The 18345-nt window shown below is 40.8% G+C and overlaps 1 protein-coding gene across 3 annotated transcripts in view; it reads left to right on the top strand.

The window, feature by feature from the left end:
- Positions 1-1597: 1597 nt before the first annotated feature.
- The window catches only part of dusp27 (dual specificity phosphatase 27), a 47801-nt gene continuing 31053 nt past the window's right edge, over positions 1598-18345 (top strand). The window contains exons 1-2 of one of the 3 annotated variants that reach the window (XM_043701020.1): positions 1598-1701; positions 11995-12119. In XM_043701020.1, the coding sequence (XP_043556955.1) occupies positions 12010-12119 (110 nt within the window). In that variant the 5' untranslated portion in view covers positions 1598-1701; positions 11995-12009. Of the gene's footprint in view, positions 1785-8514; positions 8576-11994; positions 12120-18345 lie in introns of those variants that run through there. The other 2 variants (XM_043701021.1, XM_043701019.1) reach the window with 2 other exon arrangements.

Below are 18345 nucleotides of genomic sequence, written 5' to 3'. Positions count from 1 at the left end.
GAAACCGGAGCACCCAGAGGGGGGCCCACGCAGACACGGGGAGAATGTGCAAACTCCACACAGACAGTCGCCCGAGGCTGGAATCGAACCTGGGACCCTGGTGCTGTGAGGCAGCAGTGCTAACCACTGAGCCACCATGCCGCCCCTTGTTTGTTCCTTATTGGTGAATCCTGTTGTGGTGTTGAAGGTCTTAGTGAGCCAGCTGGATGACCAATGAGAGACCCACACTGCATCTTCTGGGTCAGTTCTGCAAGTCCCACCCAGTGAGACCTCCCAGTCAATCAGAGGGCAGTAGTTCTTGAGGCCCAGTCTCAATTGGCAGCAAGGTTGGGAGGTTGACATTGACCATTCCTGTTGATAGCTTAATTCTGAGGGAGATGGCAAGGCTTCAGGTTTGGGTACACCATTGCCCCATGTCATTAGGTACCCTTGCCTCTCCGTGCTCACCACTTCCAGGAGTACAAGATCCTACCACATGTGTCAAAGAATCCTAGAACCTTAAAATCATTTTTTAAAATCACAAACCCACTATAATGCTTCTAAATACTGTCTAAAAGAAGCATTTTGTTTCATCACAGGCCAGTCATTAATCTAATTCAATTCTAGTTATGCCTTCTTGGGTCTTGGAGTTAGTCTGAAAGGTTAGCTAGCTCAATTGTCTAGAAAACTAGCTAGTGTTGTGACTAGCACTGACAGACATATCAAAACTGATAAAAACAGCTGGGAATGACCCATCAGCAGACAATGTGTCATGGACCCGCCTTCAGCTACTGAATGAATTATGGGATTTTAGCTGTAAGGATTCATTCTGAGACTATGCGATAAAAGGCCATTAGTTTAGAGTATTTGATGCTGTGTATTGCACATTGTCGTTTGTGGTTATTTCCATCATAGAAAAAAAATACAAAAATGTTTATTTTGTGGTAAGAGAATGTGAAACCTCTGAAACTAAACTACCATCAAAAAAGTAAAGGGTTGGAGCACAAACCCCTGAAAATTCATCCTTCATTCATAAACGAAATGATACATTTGTTTTCACGTGATTAAAACAACCCTTGGACATTAGTGCTGGCAGTTCACGCTTTCTGCTTCTGCTTCTGTTTTACTCATGAGAAATACTGACAAGTATCACTTGCATCTGCACTACTAATGGTCTCATCTTTACAGCATTTCATTTGCATTGTCAAATTATTTATGTTATTGTCTCCATTACTTACTAGCAAGTTTTCTAAAAGTTAGTTTTAATGGTACATTGCAATCAGACAAAGAACGAGTGTTTTTCGAAGGATGTTGATACGCCTTGTTAAAGCAGCTTTTGAAATCTGACCCCATCACAAGATTAAGTCTGTGATTTATTTATCCTGACTGAAATAATACTGATTCCACCAAGTGCAGTCGAGCGGGTCCTACACAAACATAGTTCAAATAAATAAAAAGTAATATACACCATTGTTCAATATTCATTTGTAATAATAACTTATTCATCAATGAATGATTTAAATAAGTTTTAAATAAAGGAGATTAAGATTTAAATGAAGGAGAGAACGAAGGAATGTTGCACGGTTTTATTTTTGGTTATTTCTGTCCCTTGCCTATCAGGCGTCAGCTTCTTTGTGCACTCCAGACGGAGAGAGCCCTCTGTCAGGATCTCTCTGGCCGTGTGCAGCCCGGTTTGGTCACAAAGTAAAGTTTAGTACCCAGGTAAGAGGCACGTTCAAATATTTTCGAACACTTTTGTTTTACTGACGCCCGATGGGAAGACCGGGAAGTTTCTGAAAGAAACGGTAAGCTTTTTATTTTAAATGAAGTAAGTAAACATTGAAACGGGTCGAGTGGTGTCGCCTGTCATTGCCATCAAAGGGCACATTCCGTAGGCCTCAGTCTGCCTTGGAGGGTGGGGGGGGAGGCTGTCATCTGTAACCAGCAGCTGTCACAGCCTCAAAATAATCGCCAGTCTCTCATTTCAGGCCGGCGCCTCTCCAGCTACGACACTTTGAAAGGCATAGTGCTATACTTCTTTAAAGTTATGCTCTGAACTCTTTCACCACTGGAAGATTATATGTAAGACACCTCAAAGTAGAGATTGAAATTATTTATGTCACCTTATTATCTCACTCAAAAATATCCAGATGAAATGTCAGCCTGTTGAATTAACAGGACAATGAACATAAATTAAAACATATGGGAACTTTTATAATACCTTTATTCGTGTCTTTTTTTAAAGGATAGAACATAAATTTTCTGAATGTGTGGAAGCCTGGTTGCTTTTGCTCGGTTCTCTTTCCACCAGTTGAATTTTTTGATACTGGTCTTAGCCAATACTCTATAAAAGCAAAATACTGCAGATGCTGGAAATCTGAAACAAACATAGAGAATGCTGGAGAAACTCAGCACGCCTAGTAGCATCTACGGAGAGAGAGAAACAGAGAGAATGCTTCCAGTCCAATGGCAATCACAACTCCTTGCGATCACAACTCCTCTAGGACAGTTTGCGCCAACCTGTCATACCAATCTGAAGCCCATCTAACCTACACTATTCCATGTACGTCCATATGCTTGTCCAATGATGACTTAAATGTAAAAGTATTAGCAGCTGGAAGGCAGTGTTTAAATCCACTTCCTGTATCTTTAGTCCCGTTCAGAATTGTCTTTTTAAATATTTGACAATATTTGTAAACTAGTGGGATGGATAACAAGGAACCAGTGGATGTGATGTATTTGGATTTTCATAAAAGGACACTGGGCAGAGATAAATCACATGAAGTGGGGGTAATATTGATCGAGAATTGGTTGACAGCCAGGAAGCAGTCTGTAAGTAAATGAGCATTTTCCCAAGGGACTAGTGGGATACTGCAGGGATCAGTGTTTGAGTTTCAATGTTCACAAGGTATATGAATGATCCAGATGAGGGAACCAAATGCAGCATTTCCAGGTTTACTAGTGACACAAAATTGGGGGGACTGTGTTGTGAGGAGGAGGCAAGGTGATTTAGACTAGTTGAGTGAGTGGACAACCAAATGACAGATGCAGTAAACTGTGACTAAATATGAAGTTATACACTTCGATGTGAAAAGCAGAAAGGAAGAGCATCGTTTAAATGGTGAGAAATTGGGAAATGTGAATGTTCAAAGTGGTCTCGGTGTCCTTGTACATGAGTCAATGAAAGTAATCAGGCAGGTGTAGTAAACAATGCAGAAGACCAATGTTACATTGGCCTTCATTGCAAGTGGATTTGCGTTCAGAAGTAAAACATGTATATACGTATGTTCTACTGGTTACATCCTCAAAAGTCTCTAATCGATTATTAACTATGATTTATCTTTCACAAACCCATGCTGGCTTTGTCCAATCCTGTTAATGCTTTCCAAATGTTCTGTTATCATCCCTTTTATAATAAACACTAGCATTTTCCCCACTGCTCATGTTAGGCTAACTGGTATGCAATTTTCTGTTTAATTGCTGCTCCCTTTTTAAAATTGAGGTTACATTTACCACCCAGCAATCTGTGGGAACTGCTTCAGAATCTGTAGAATTTTGGAATCCAATATTTCCATATATGTATTGTTGTCTTACTATATTACTTATTGTGTGCAGTTTTTGTCTTCCTACACAAGAAAGGATACATTTGCCATAGAGGGAGTGCAGCAGATGTTCACTAGGTTGGTACTGGAGATGGCAGAACCAATGAGGAAAAATTGGTTTGACTTGTCATCTATTCACTAGAGTCTAGAAGGATGATAGGGGATCTGATTGAAATGTAATAAAATTCTCACAGGGATGGACAGACTAAATGCAGGAAGGATGTTTTTCATGGTTGGGAACTCTGGAACAAGAGGCACCGTCTCAGGATGCAGAGTAGATCAGTTAGGACTGAGATGAAGAATGAATTCTTTATCCCAGATATCTGTGGAAGCCAAGTCACTGAATATATTCAAGAAAGAGATAGGTTTTTTTATATTTTAAAGGTGTCAAGGGGTATGGGGAGGAAGTAGGAATATGGCATTGAGATAGAGGTTCAGCCATGAGCTATTAAACTCTGCCTGATACTTTTTTGTCTCTCATTAATATTCATTGGTTTAAGAGTTCCTATTGAATCAGCTACAAGCAGAGTGGGGGCTGTTTTGACTCTGTGCATGTGAGTGGTTTCGAATGAGTTAAAATTGGCCCAATATGTTACATTTTATCAATCGTTTTTGGTGTCAACATAAGAAAAGTATTGGGTGGGGCAATAATTCACGAGCTTGATATCATTGTGGGGAATTTTCATGTTAAAATTGTTACATGCAGATTCAAATAAATATTACAAATATTATAACACTTAAGTGAATACATATTGTTATCACCAGTTATAAAATAAATTAAATTCTTGATTTTTTTTGCCGGATGTTAGAGGAGCTTTAGCAAATAGAATTAAGGAGAATCCAAAGGGTTTTTACAAATACATTAAGGACAAAAGGGTAACTAGGGAGAGAATAGGGCCTCTCAAAGATCAGCAAGGTGGCCTTTGTCTGGAGCTGCAGAAAATGGAGGATATAATAAACGAGTGTTTTTGCGTCAGTATTTACTATGGAAAAGGATATGGAAAATATAGACTGTGGTGACACCTTGCAAAATGTCCATGTTACAGAGGAGGAAGTGCTGGATGTCTTGAAACGCGTAAAGGTGGATAAATCCCCAGGACCTGATCAGTTGTACCCTAGCACTCTGTGGGAAGCTAGAGAAGTGATTGCTGGGCCTCTTGCTGGGATATTTGTATCATCGATAGTCACAGATGCGGTGCCAGGAGCCTGGAGGTTGGCTAACGTGGTGACTCTGTTTAAGAAGGGCAATAAGGACAAGCCAGGGAACTATAGACCAGTGAGCCTGACGTCGGTGGTGGGTAAGTTGTTGGAGATAATTCTGAGAGGCAGGATGTACATATATTTGAAAAGGCAAGGACTGATTACGGATAGTCAACATGGCTTTGTGCGTGGGAAATCATGTCTCACAAACTTGATTGAGTTTTTTGAAGAAGTAACAAAAAGGATTGATGAGGGCAGAGCGGTAGATGTGATCTATATGGAATTCAGTAAGGCGTTCAACAAGGTTCCCCATGGGAGACTGGTTAGCAAGATTAGATCTCACGGAATACAGGAAGAACTAGTAATTGGATACAGAACTGGCTCAGAGTGTTGCTGAACAAAGAGACCTCAGTGTGCAGGTTTGTAGCTCCTTGAAAGTGGAGTCGCAGGTAGATAGGATAGTGAAGTCAGAGGGTGGTGGTGGTGGAGGGTTGTTTTTCAGACTGGAGGCCTATGACCAGTGGAGTGCCACAAGGATCAGTGCTGGGTCCTCTACTTTTCATCATTTATACAAATGATTTGGATGTGAGCATAAGAGGTAGAGTTAGTAAGTTTGCAGAAGACGCCAAAATTGGAGGTGTAGTGGACAGCGAAGAAGGATATCTCAGATTATAATAGGATCTTGATCAGATGGGCCACTGGGCTGAGAAGTGGCAGATAGATTTTAATTCAGATAAATGCGAGGTGCTGCATTTTGGGAAAGCAAATTTTAGCAGGACTTATACACTTAATGGTAAGGTCCGAGGGAGTGTTGCTGAACAAAGAGACCTCAGTGTGCAGGTTTGTAGCTCCTTGAAAGTGGAGTCGCAGGTAGATAGGATAGTGAAGAAGGCGTTTGGTATGCTTTCCTTTATCGGTCAGAGTATTGAGTACAAGAGTTGAGATGATTTGGAGATGCTGGTGTTGGACTGGGGTATACAAAGTTAAAAATCACACAACAACAGGTTTAATTGGAAGCACTAGCTTTTGGAGTGCCGTTCCTTCATCAAGTGGTTGTGTTGAGAGGTCATGTTACAGCTGTACAGGACATTGGTTAGGCCACCTTTGGAATATTGCGTGCAATTCTGGTCTCCTTCCTATCGGAAAGATGTTGTGAAACTTGAAAGGGTTCAGAAAAGATTTACAAGGATGTTGCCAGGGTTGGAGGATTTGAGCTATAGGTAGAAGCTGAACAGGCTGGGGCTGTTTTCCCTGGAGCGTCGGAGGGGTGACCTTATAGAGGTTTACAAAATTATGAGGGGCATGGATAGGATAAATAGACAAAGTCTTTTCCCTGGGTTGGGGGAATCCTGAACTAGAGGGCATAGGTTTAGGGTGAGAGGGGAAAGATATAAAAGGGACTTAAGGGGAAGCTTTTTCACTCAGAGGGTGGTACGTGAATGAAATGAGCTGCCAGAGGAAGAGGTGGAGGTTGGTACAATTGCAACATTTAAAAGGAATTGTGATGGGTATATGAATAGGAAGGGTTTGGAGGGATATGGGCCGGGTGCTGGCAGGTGGGACTAGATTGAGTTGGGATAACTGGTTGGTGTGGACGGGGTGGACCGAAGGGTCTGTTTCCGTGCTGTACATCTCTATGATTCTATGACTCTATGACCCAAACTTTTTTAATGAATTGGATTAAACCCTCCCAGAATTTATTTTTGTAATAGGCAGAACATTCACCCACTCCACAAACCCACTCGTGTGAAGATGATGTTTGGCTAGATCTTGTATTGAAGATTCCCAGTGCTGTCTTAATTGATGCATGCAGTATATAGCAGGTCAGTATTGTTGTGTGGTGAGGAATGTTGCCCTCAAAGTGGGCACATTGGTTCACCCCAGCAAAGATGGGTCCACACAAAACCAAGTAAACTTTTGTGATTGGACTGGCTTTTCACATGGGGATTGAGGTGGATTACCTGACATATGAGGAGGCGAACTGGAAAACCTTCTACGAGAACAAAACATGAACATTAGATTTCCAACATATATAGTGCAGCAAGTACACCTACAGTAGCAGCTATGCCCATTGGATTCATATAAGTTAGAAACTCTTCCACAGAGTCCAGTTGGGCCAGCACTGGAGGGCCAGACTAGCTGGACCATGGCTATGAATTTTGTTGGTCATAATGATCAATTCAAAGAGCTTAAGTCTTGGACACAATCACAGAAATTTTATTCTGCTACATTTCCATCTGACAGTAGCTAAATCATGAAATTCTGTACAGATTTTCCAATGATTCAGGCCTCAGTATTACCTTTTCTTTGACATCCTGATTAAAAACTACATCCAGATGGGAGATTGTTTTTCTGACAGACTAGGATGTTAGTAAAATCTATGAAACATCAGTAAACTTTAATACATGACACCATTTTCAGACTCTTGTCTTTTTTCTTTATGGATAAGAAATCAAATCTGTGTATCCAGTATTATCTGATCTGAGAAGAATGCATAAAGAATGTTGCATGAAGACTAGCAGAACTGAAAATGAGCCAGTAATAGTGACCTACATCCTCAGTTAATCTGAAAGATGCTGCCATTTTTGTGGTTTATTCTCAGAAAAGTAGCATTTTTCAAAATAGCCATTTTATTTTTGAACATTTAAAATGGTAGATTTTGTTGACTTGAATTGAAAGCAATTATTTTGTTTATTTATTTGCTGCTGGCACTCCAGGCTAGTAATCATCACATCATTGAAGATCACATCAGGAGATCTGAAACACGTTGTTTTAGAAAAAGAATGCTTCCAGCATATTTTGAATTGCTATTGTGATCTCAGAGGTGGAGGTTAAATAGATTTTAAGGAATTGTCTGAGAAAATAAAAATACATAAGAAATAAAGTAAAAGAGAGAAAATTGCTGGAATTCCATAGCCACTCAATTGACATTTACATTTGGGATGACCTTTTATCAGAACAGAATATTTTTAAAATGCTCAGGGGTCCTTTTGCCTATATTTACATTTCATTGTGAAATGATGCTTTGGCCTGTATGGTCAACTCTGTGTTAAACATTGCCTGCTGTGATTCAGGATTCACACTCTAATCAAACTCTGCCCCATTTGCTGAAGCTGATGATAATGAGGCTGCGAAGGTACACAATTCACTGGCCTCTATTATTTCTGAACTCCCTTCTCACCACGCTGAGTGTTTCATTTCTGCTCACTTCTTTTGATGTCTCTCTAAACAGTCAAGTCTTCAGAGATCATGGTTGTTACTATCTCACTATCCACAGTCTGTCCAATTAGCTCTTATTCCTTTCCCTGAGCCTGTTAATGCCTTTTTGTTACAGATTTGTGAATATTGAGATTTTCAACTGCTACATCATCTTGCAGAGGGGAATATTTTCAGAGAATAATGAAATGGGCACCTTGGAAAACAGTCCCTACTGTTTTCCATTTGTCAATGTCAATATTCAAGTTGAGCTTACAGTTTATCCTTATTGGGCCTGGTTGCTGAGTAGGCTGTGAGTGTCTAGTCCAACATTCAAAATGCCTTTGGGAACATGGCCATGATCCATGTGATGTACGAGGCCGAGCCAGTGCAGAGGCATGTAGCAGTGAGTGTATGCTGATGAGATTAGCATGCTCCAAGACCACTGAGTTATAAACAGAAAGCGATTTTAAAAAATACCTCAGGAGGTCTAGCAGCATCTGAGGAGAGAGACACACAGAGTTAACATTTCAAGTCCCAAAATGACTCTTCTTCAGGCCTCTCTTTTGGGGACCATATCCTGCCAAGAGATGTCAAAGGTATGTCTGAAACTTGTCAGCTGTGGGTTGTAATACATTTGTCTCTAACTTAGGGTGTTCCAGTTCCACAATGTCTCTCCAAGATTCCAGCAAAAAAAATTAAAGCTGTCTCTCCATTGTAGTGCTATAGGAGCATTGAGCTGCTGTCTTTCAAGATTAGATTACTTACAGTGTGGAAACAGGCCCTTCGGCCCAACAAGTCCACACCGCCCCGCCGAAGCGCAACCCACCCATACCCCTACCCCTACATTTACCCCTAACCAAACACTACGGGCAATTTAGCATGGCCAATTCACCTGACCTGCACATCTTTTTGGATTGTGGGAGGAAACCGGAGCACCCGGAGGAAACCCACGCAGACACGGGGAGAATGTGCAAACTCCACACAGTCAGTCGCCTGAGGCGGGAATTGAACCCGGATCTCTGGCGCTGTGAGGCAGCAGTGCTAACCACTGTGCCACCGTGCCGCCCGCGAGTGAGATGTAAAACTAAAGCCCATCTGTTTGCTTAGAAGAATATACAAGATCCCCTAGCATTGTTTCAAAGGTGAGTAGAGGAATCTGTCCTTAGTCTGCTGATTGACATTTAAATAACCGTTTTAATCTACAATACAAAAGCAAAGATAGGTCAAGTCTCTTGACTTTATTTATACCATAACTTTTTCTTTGTTTTACTAAATAAATATGTATGCACATAGGCATGCCTTTTGCAATATGTTGATTTGCAGACTCTCCTGCTCTCTACTTTGCAACCTCTAAGTAGTAGCCCCTACCATTTTACTTTTTATTTACTTTAAGGAGTCTGGTTGATGGGGTCAGTCAGGTTTTAATCTTCTATGAATGAGTACAAACTGCAGAAAGTGGAACTATCTGTAAAGGGGGATCTGGTGGCACAGTGGCAATGTCACTGTAATCCAGAGACCCTGGGTCAGGGTGCACAGATGGAAATGCCACCACAGCTGAGAATCTGGATTACAAAACTAGTTTGTGGTGCAATTGTCATAATAAGTCATCTGGTTCACTAATCCCCTCTGGCAAAGAAAATCAGCTATCCCTACTCCTATAATCCACAGTAATGTTTCTCCCAAGCCATTCAGTTGAAGGGCAATGAAGTTTGCACAACAAATGTTGATATCCAATGAAAGAGCAACTGGAGACCATATGGCTAAGCACCTTAAATTGGGAGTCCATTTTTATTGGCCAGTGTTCAGGAATGCATAGAGTGCAGTACAATGTGCAATGTTTTCATCCCAATGAAAACCCCCATGACATAGCAATAAGGGTGACATATCTGTGGATTTGAAACATAATCAGTCACCTCTAGCCTGTCAGAAAATAGAATCATTGTGGTCCCTGCATCCCGACCCAAATATGAAAAACACAAATTAATCTCGCAACTTTCATTTTAAAAGAAATTCCAATGTTTATAATAGTGCATATCTTTAACTTTGTGGGATTATCCATAGTCTGTCCAATCAACTCTTATTCCTTTCTCTGACCCTGTTAATGCCTTTATGTTACGTATTTGTGAATATTGAGATTTTCAACTGCTACACCATCTTACAGAAGGGAAAAATTTCTGAGAATAATGAAATGGGCACCTTGGACATCACCAGATTCAATGCTCAGGCAGGCCCTTCAATAGGCACCTATCACTCCCATTACAAAGAGATAAAAGGCAGGTTTAAATATGCATATTGGAATCCTAAGCCTTACAATCCTAAATAGAATACCATTTGTTATTTGATCCACAAATGAAATTGAGAGTGCTTGGTGCATGCTAGACCCAGTTGTGGCAGATGTTAAGCAACCTAACCTGTTGGCCTGAAGCCACTTTTGAAAAGGAATGTTAGCATGCTGTAACCTAACCTGGCTTGTTGGCAATCGGTTTTCACCTTCTCATCCTTCGTCCAAATCGACTCCCCCCAGACAGTACAGAAACGTACAAGTTGCCCAGGCCAGCTAATGGTTCCTATCAGTGGGACTCATGGATGCACCCACAAGTTTATATCTGGTCAAATATTACCCTTATTCTATTTCAAACTTGATCATCTATGTTTAATAGAAAAGTGAATAAGATATAAACTATCCAAGCCTTTTTCCCAATATAATGTTTGTCTATATTTTCAGCATTTTCCTCAGTTTCAGTGTTTAATCTGAGCAATCAATGTCATTCTCCTTCGCTTTGTCCTTTCAAAAGCCATCATGTGTTTATGTTTGTATTTGATCCAATTCATGCTTCAACTGAGGCCATTCTGGTGGATTATGCCAGCTCATTTTCTGGTGGATTATGCCAGCTCATTTTCTGGTGGATTATGCCACCCCTGAGATACAAACCCTATTCTTCTGGCCATGCACCTGAATATCTTGTCAATTCTTTTTTATTGCTGTCAATCACTAATGAGTTAAGCAAGCAAAGCACAAGTATGCTCAGATCCATCTCCTGACTTGAGTATACGGAGTAATATTGTATTCCTCCCAATTTTGTCACTATCTGTAGTAAATAATATCTGACTCTAGGCAGCCCTTTTAAGAACTATATTTTCAATTCAACAAAAGTTGAGCTGCACTCATCCATGATGTAGATGTGCCGGCCTTGGCAGCAAGGATTATTGGCCTTTACAGATGTTTGAAGCTTGATAAGTTTTGCTTGTAGTTGCATGTTTGATGCAAGTTATTTTGACTCCAGCAATATTTCTGTTCTTTTGCTCCTACATTGCTTTCTCAGCATGATTTGATTATTTTGTATTCCTAGTAATGTGCTTCTGCCGTTTCTAGTTTCTCTCCACATTCCTCCTGTTCAACAATGTGTTAACGGTAGTGGGGGGTAATTTTAACCAAACAGACCTGGTGTGAAATTCATAGGATGGGATTGTCTGCTTGCTGAACACTGTTTCATTCCACATTCCATTGGAAAGTACATCCTGTGTGATATAAAACAGGCTGCCAAACCAAATGACTGCCCAGATTTGGTGACTACTGTTATTGTGCAGAGCTCCTGACTCCTGAAGGTCAGCTGACATTTTCTCAAGATCATTTCATTCAGAGCCTTTAACAATCAAAGAAAGTAGAAGATTTCTCCGCCTGAGCAGCATTTGAGCACAGGCCACAAAGGTGAAAGGATAATTCTTCCAACTTTTATTGGCAATCTCAGCTCAGATAGTATGAGAATAGAGAATCGAAAATATGAAGGTCAGGTGTTGCAGTGCAGCTGGGATTGAGGAATACTGTCAGAATAATTAAATGGTACAGAGTTTTGAGTAGGATAGCTCAATATGGATGAAAGATCAAACTTGTGATGCTTAATGCTTTTTATTTTGAGAGTTTGAAATGATATTTTTGATTATATTTATTTGTTCATTATTTCTATTTCTGTCTTATTATATGTCAAAAACATTTATTTTTCTTGTTTTTTTATAGAACTGGAAAACAGTAATGGCAACATCTCAGAACACTGACAATGAACAAGTTGTTCCAGGAGATAATGATCAACAAGATGTCCTGTCCGTACAGGCCCGATATCTCCGCAGTCCATCTCCGAGCAGGTCTGATATGTGCAGTGATTAATTCCTTCGCATAAGTAGATCTAAACACAAATCATGTGAACTGTGCTTCAGTAAACACCATTCAGTCAGAAGTTTGGTTCAAGTCCCAGTTCAGGTATTGAGCACAAAAAATCTAGGTTAACATTCCGTTGTGGCACTGAGGTATTGTTTTACAGATGAGATGTTAAACAAGGCCTGCAGGTGGATGTAAAAGATCTAAAGGTACTGTTTTGAAGCAAGCAGTGATTTTCTCCCAATTTTCAATATATAGCCCTCAATCCATGTCACAAAAACGATCATCTGTTCACTATCGCATTGCTGTTTGTGGGAACTTTCCCTGCAGAAATTGGCTACTACATGAATGTAAATCTTTCTACATTCAAACAAATATTTCCTAGGCCTGGATCAGTGCTCCCTCTCGGGGAATGTAGAATTAAATTGCCAAATCCCATTATGAACCATAATATTCTATAACATTGAAAACATGGATGATTTCAATAGTATGCAGAGGCTTGGCTGACCCCTTCTCCTCCACTTCTACCTCAGACTCATCCCAACTAATTATTCCTAACACAGTAGGAATGATAAAAGGAGTTGCAAGGCTTCTTTGACTAAAACATTGACGAGCACAATTTTTAAAATTTTGCTACTAAAAGTGAAGGTTTCTTTCCCTGCGTAGCAATTTTATTTTACATAAAGTTTGGCTTTTTGCTGCTACTTCTACTCCACTCAGCACAAACTGCCATTTTGCATTCTGTAAACATGGATTTTTCTGACCAACTTTATTTTGACGTTATGAGAGGAGCAGGGGAGAGAAGGACCCTGAATTAGGCAGCTAGCATCACCTAGAGGGGCAGGTAGGAACAGAACTCTGAGGCTGGCATTCAGAGGCAGAGTTAGAATATTGGAGCTGATTAGAATTAGTCTTCCCTCTACTACAGGGAATGGAACTATTTGTTTTGTGGGTATCTGGTAAGTGGTGAAGATCTTTTCTATTCTTAAATTATAGCATGGCATACAAGTTAATGGTAAGGGTAATAAAATATATAAAAGCAACATAAATAAGTGGATTCGTAATTAAATAATTAATTGAAACTCATTAAGAATGATGCATATGTGATATGCCAAGGCTGCTGCATGTGTGAACTCCTGGATATTATTGTGATTCCGGGTAAACACATCTACAGTAAATATTTGAAGTTCAAGCAGCATCAGCTCAGAGTTAACAAACTGGAAGCTGAACTACAGATACTGTGATCCATCCTGGATTCTTTATACTGGGAGGCAGTCACATAGGTTAGGGTCTTCTGATTCAGTCAGTGCTCAGGGGCAGGAAGGTGTGACTGTGAGTAAAGTAGGTAAGGAGACCCAGAGGGCAGGAACACAGCAGTGTCATTCTCTCCAGTTGTCCAATATGTTTAAGGTACCCTCAACCTGTTTGAATGAGATTGGGAGACTGCAGGATGGATGGACAATCAAACAAACAAACCATGGTACAGGAAGTCATTCAAGTGAAGCAAGCAACAAGGAATGTAATTGTAGTAGTAGGAGATAGTACAGTGAGAATAATTGACCCATTCTCTGCAGGAGGGAGTAAGAATCTAAATGGCTATGATGCCTGCCTGATGTCAAGGTTCTTTTATTCATGTGTGGGATGTGGGTGTTGCTGGCTGGATCACCATTTATTACTCATCCCCAGTGTCCTTTGAGAAGGTGCTGGTGAGCTGCCTTCCTGAGCTGCTGCTGCCATCCATGTACTGTAGGTTGACTCACAATACTATTAGGAAGTGAAATCTAGGATTTTGCCCCAGCAACACTATTTCCAAGTTAGTGGCTTGGAAGGGATCTCATGGGTGGTGGTGTTCCAATATATCTATTGCCCATGTCTTTCTAGGTGGTAGTGACAAAGGGCTTGAAAGGTGAAATCAAAGTAGCATTGAATTTCTGCAATGCATTTAGTAGATAGTACATACTGCTATTGCTGCTGAACATAAGTGGTGGAGGGAATCAATTTTTGTGGATGTGGTGCCAATCAAGTGGGCTGCATTGTCCTGGATGGTTTCAAATTCCTTGAGTTTTGTTGAAGCTGCACTCATCCAGGCAAGTAGGGAGCTGCTATCACACTCCCAATGTGTGTTTTGTAGATGGTAGACAGGTTTTGGGAGTCAGGAGTTGAGCTAGCACTGCAGTACTCTGAGCCTCTGACCTGTTCTTGTAGCCGCTGTACTTATATGGATATTCTAGCTGAGTTCCTGGTCAATGGTAACCTACAGGATGTTGACAGTGGAAGATTTGGTAATGACAATGCCATTGAATTTCAAGATGCAATGGTTGGATTCTGTCTTGTTGGAGATAAGTATTGCCTGACATTTATATGGCATGAATGTTATTTACCAATTATCAGCCCAAGCCTGGATATTTTCAGATCTTGTTGCATTTGGACCTGGACTATTTTAGTGTCTGAGGAGTCGCAAATGTGCTGAACAATCAACGGCAAACATGCACACGAATGACCTTGTGGTGGAGGGAAGGTCATTGATGAAGCAGCTGAAGATGGTTGGGCCTAGGACATTACCCTGAGGAACTCCTGCAGAGATGTCCTGGAGCTAAAACAACTGACCTCCCAACAACCACAACCATCTTCCTATGTACCAATCAGTAGAGAGTAGCCTCATGATTCCCATTGACTCCAGTTTTGCTCATGATCCTTGATGCCACACTTGGTGCAATGTGGCCTTGATGTCAAAGGCTGTCACTTTCACCCCACCTTTGTCCATGTTTGAACCAAGGCTGTAATGAAGTCAGGAACTCAGTGACCCTGGCAGAACCCAAACTGGGTGTAGGGTATCAAGTTATTGCTGAACAGGTGCTGATTGATAGCACTGTTAATGACACCTTCCACCACTTTACTGATGATCCAGATTAGAATGGTGGGAAATGGCTGCATTGCATTTACCCTACCTTTTGTGAACAGGACGTGTCTGGGCAATTTTCCACATTGTTGGGTAAGTGCCAATGTTGTTTGGAACATCTGCTTATGGCTGAAGAGGAGCTTGGAGTGGGAGGAAGAAGATCCAGTTGTGATCCATGTAGGTACCAGACTCAGGAAAGATAATTTGCATTGACAATATGGAGTTCTGGGTGCTAAATTAAAAAGCAAAACCTATTATACAGTTTGGAATACTACCTCAGCACAAAGTACATAAAGTTAGAGAGATGAATACTTGGCTCAATGTAGGTCCTAATTTCTAGACTACTGGCAGTGGCACTGGGGTAAGTCGGATTTATACCATTGGGATAATCTAAACCTGAACCATGCTGGGGCCACTATTCTTATAACGTGGATAATGATGGAAATAGAAAGGGGGTTCACTCAAAATAAGTGCTAAGGCCTCAAATGTGTATGATGTAGAAGATCAAAGAGGTAAAAACAATGACTGCAGATGCTGGAAACCAGATTTTGTGCTCTTCCAGCACCACTAATCCAAAAAATAGTAGATCAAAGAGTCAAAGCAAGGAACTGAGGAAAATAGTAATATGGGAAATGAGGGTCAGAAAATAGTAGGAAGGGAAAGAGAGAATAATTCTAGGAATATACCAACAATGAATCCTAAAAGTTGCAAAGATAACAAAGACAAAACTATTGGCTCTGTAGGTGAATATACTGAGTATTCATAACAATGGAATTGAATTGGTAGTATACATCGAAACTTATAAACATTACAGAGATGTGGTTGCAGGAAGACAGGATCAGGTCCTAATAGTATATGACACTTAAGAAGAATAGGAATGTAGGTCAATGTGGAAGGATAGGGCTGTTCATCAAGGATGGCAATTATGTAATAGAAAAAACTTTGACTTAGGAGATCAGGATGTGGAATTTGTTCAGGTTGGAATGAGGAATAACAAAGGACAGAATCACTTGTGAGAGTATAGTGGAGACCCCTTAACAGTAACCTCAATGTGGGGCAATGTATACAAGAATCAATATTTGGTGCTTGTGATAAAGTGATGGCAATAATCATTGGTGACTCCAATTGATATATCAACTAGAAAAATCAGATCGACAGGAGTAGCTTACATGAGGAATTCATAGAATGGTTTTGAAATAGTTTCTCAGAACAGTATGTTCTGTTATTGATCAGAAAGCAGGTTATGTTAGATTTGAAATAAAAACAGAAATTGCTAGCAAAATTAAGCAGGTCTGGCAGCATCTATGGGTAGAAAGCAGAGTTAATGTTTCAAGACCCGTGACTCTTCATCAGAACTGACTTTAGATTTGGTTTTGTTTCAGGACATAGGATGAATTAATCATCTCAGAGTAAGGCTAAGGTAGCAAATGATTGAATTTTACATCCGTTTAAAAGGGCGAAGATTGGATCTCAGACTAGGGGTGGAACTAGGGCTATGTGAGATGTGAGGCAGAATTGGATGAGAGTCTAGTGATGCCCATCTTGTCAATGGGAGCATCACAGCCATCTGTTATGTTTTTCACAAGCGGCATGGTATGTTTCTTGCCAGGCAGCAGTAAGTTGCCAATTAAAGGGGATTATTGCTTGCCCCATTGGACAGATTCAGCTTACTACTTGGACTAAAGAGCCTACCACATTGGACACCAGGCACCAAAGTCTCAGGGTATGTTCCAAAGCACTGTCTATTCACGCCCCACATCCACATCAACAAATTTGGAAACAAACCTTCTGTCTCTTTTCTAAGCTATTTATATGAATTGTGAGCAAGAGGTCCCAGTACCAATTACTTTGACACTGCCTTTTACACCTTGTAACCTGAAAAAGGCCTATTTACACTTACTTTCAGCTTCTTGTTAGCCAGTCAACCTTCTCTCTGTGCCTATATGCTACCCTCTACCCTATGGCCTTTTTTTCTCTCTTGCAATAACATGTCAAGAGACACTTCATAGAATCATAGAGATGTACAGCACAGAAAAAGACCCTTTGGTCCAACTCGTCCATGCCAACCAGATATCCTAATCTAATCTAGTTCCATTTGCCAACACTTGACCCATATCCCTCTAAACCCTTCCTATTTATATCTCCATCCAGATTCCTTTTAAATGTTACAATCTTACCATTCTCTGCCACTTTCTCTGGCAGCTCACTCCATACACTCATAACTCTCTGCGTGAAAAAGTTGCCTTTAGTCCCTTTTCTTTCTCCTCTCACCTGAAACCTAAGCCCTCTAGTTTTGGACTCTTTCCCCCATCCCACCCCCCAACCCAGGGAAAAGACTTTCTCTATTTACCCTATCCCTCAAAGATCAGCAAGGCGGCCTTTGCGTGGAGCCGCAGAAAATGGGGGAGATACTAAATGAATATTTTGCATCAGTATTTACTGTGGAAAAGGATATGGAAGATAAAGACTGTAGGGAAATAGATGGTGACATCTTGCAAAATGTCCAGATTACAGGATGAAGTGCTGGATGTCTTGAAATGGTTAAAAGTGGATAAATCCCCAGGACCTGATCAGGTGTACCCGAAAACTCTGTGGGAAGCTAGAGAAGTGATTGCTGGGTCTCTTGCTGAGATATTTGTATCATCGATAGTCACAGGTGAGGTGCCGGAAGACTGGAGGTTGGCAAACGTGGTGCCACTGTTTAAGAGGCAAGCCAGGGAACTATAGACCAGTGAGCCTGACGTCGGTGGTGGGTAAGTTGTTGGAGATAATTCTGAGAGGTGGGATGTACATGTATTTGGAAAGGCAAGGACTGATTACGGATAGTCAACATAGCTTTGTGCGTGGGAAATCATGTCTCACAAACTTGATTGAGTTTTTTGAAGAAGTCACAAAGAGGATTGATGAGGGCAGAGCAGTAGATGTGATCTATATGGACTTCAGTAAGGTGTTTGACAAGGTTCCCCATGGGAGACTGATGAGCAAGGTTAGATCTGGGCCCTCTACTTTTACATAAATGATTTGGATGCGAGCATAAGAGGTATAGTTAGTAAGTTTGCAGATGACACCAAAATTGGAGATGCAGTGGACAATGAAGAGGGTTACCTCAGATTACAAGAGGATCTGGACCAGATGGCTAATGGGCTGAGAAGTGGCAGATGGAGTTTAATTCAGATAAATGCGTGGTGGTGCATTTTGGGAAAGCAAATCTTAGCAGGACTTATACACTTAATGGTAAGGTCCTAGGGAGTGTTGCTGAACAAAGAGACCTTGGAGTGGAGGTTCATAGCTCCTTGAAAGTGGAATCGCAGGTA

The sequence above is a fragment of the Chiloscyllium plagiosum genome, chromosome 12 (genome assembly GCF_004010195.1).
Source record: "Chiloscyllium plagiosum isolate BGI_BamShark_2017 chromosome 12, ASM401019v2, whole genome shotgun sequence".
Lineage (NCBI taxonomy): Eukaryota > Metazoa > Chordata > Chondrichthyes > Orectolobiformes > Hemiscylliidae > Chiloscyllium > Chiloscyllium plagiosum.
Note: the sequence above shows the minus strand (reverse complement) of the source record. Positions and strands in the feature narration are given on the sequence as shown.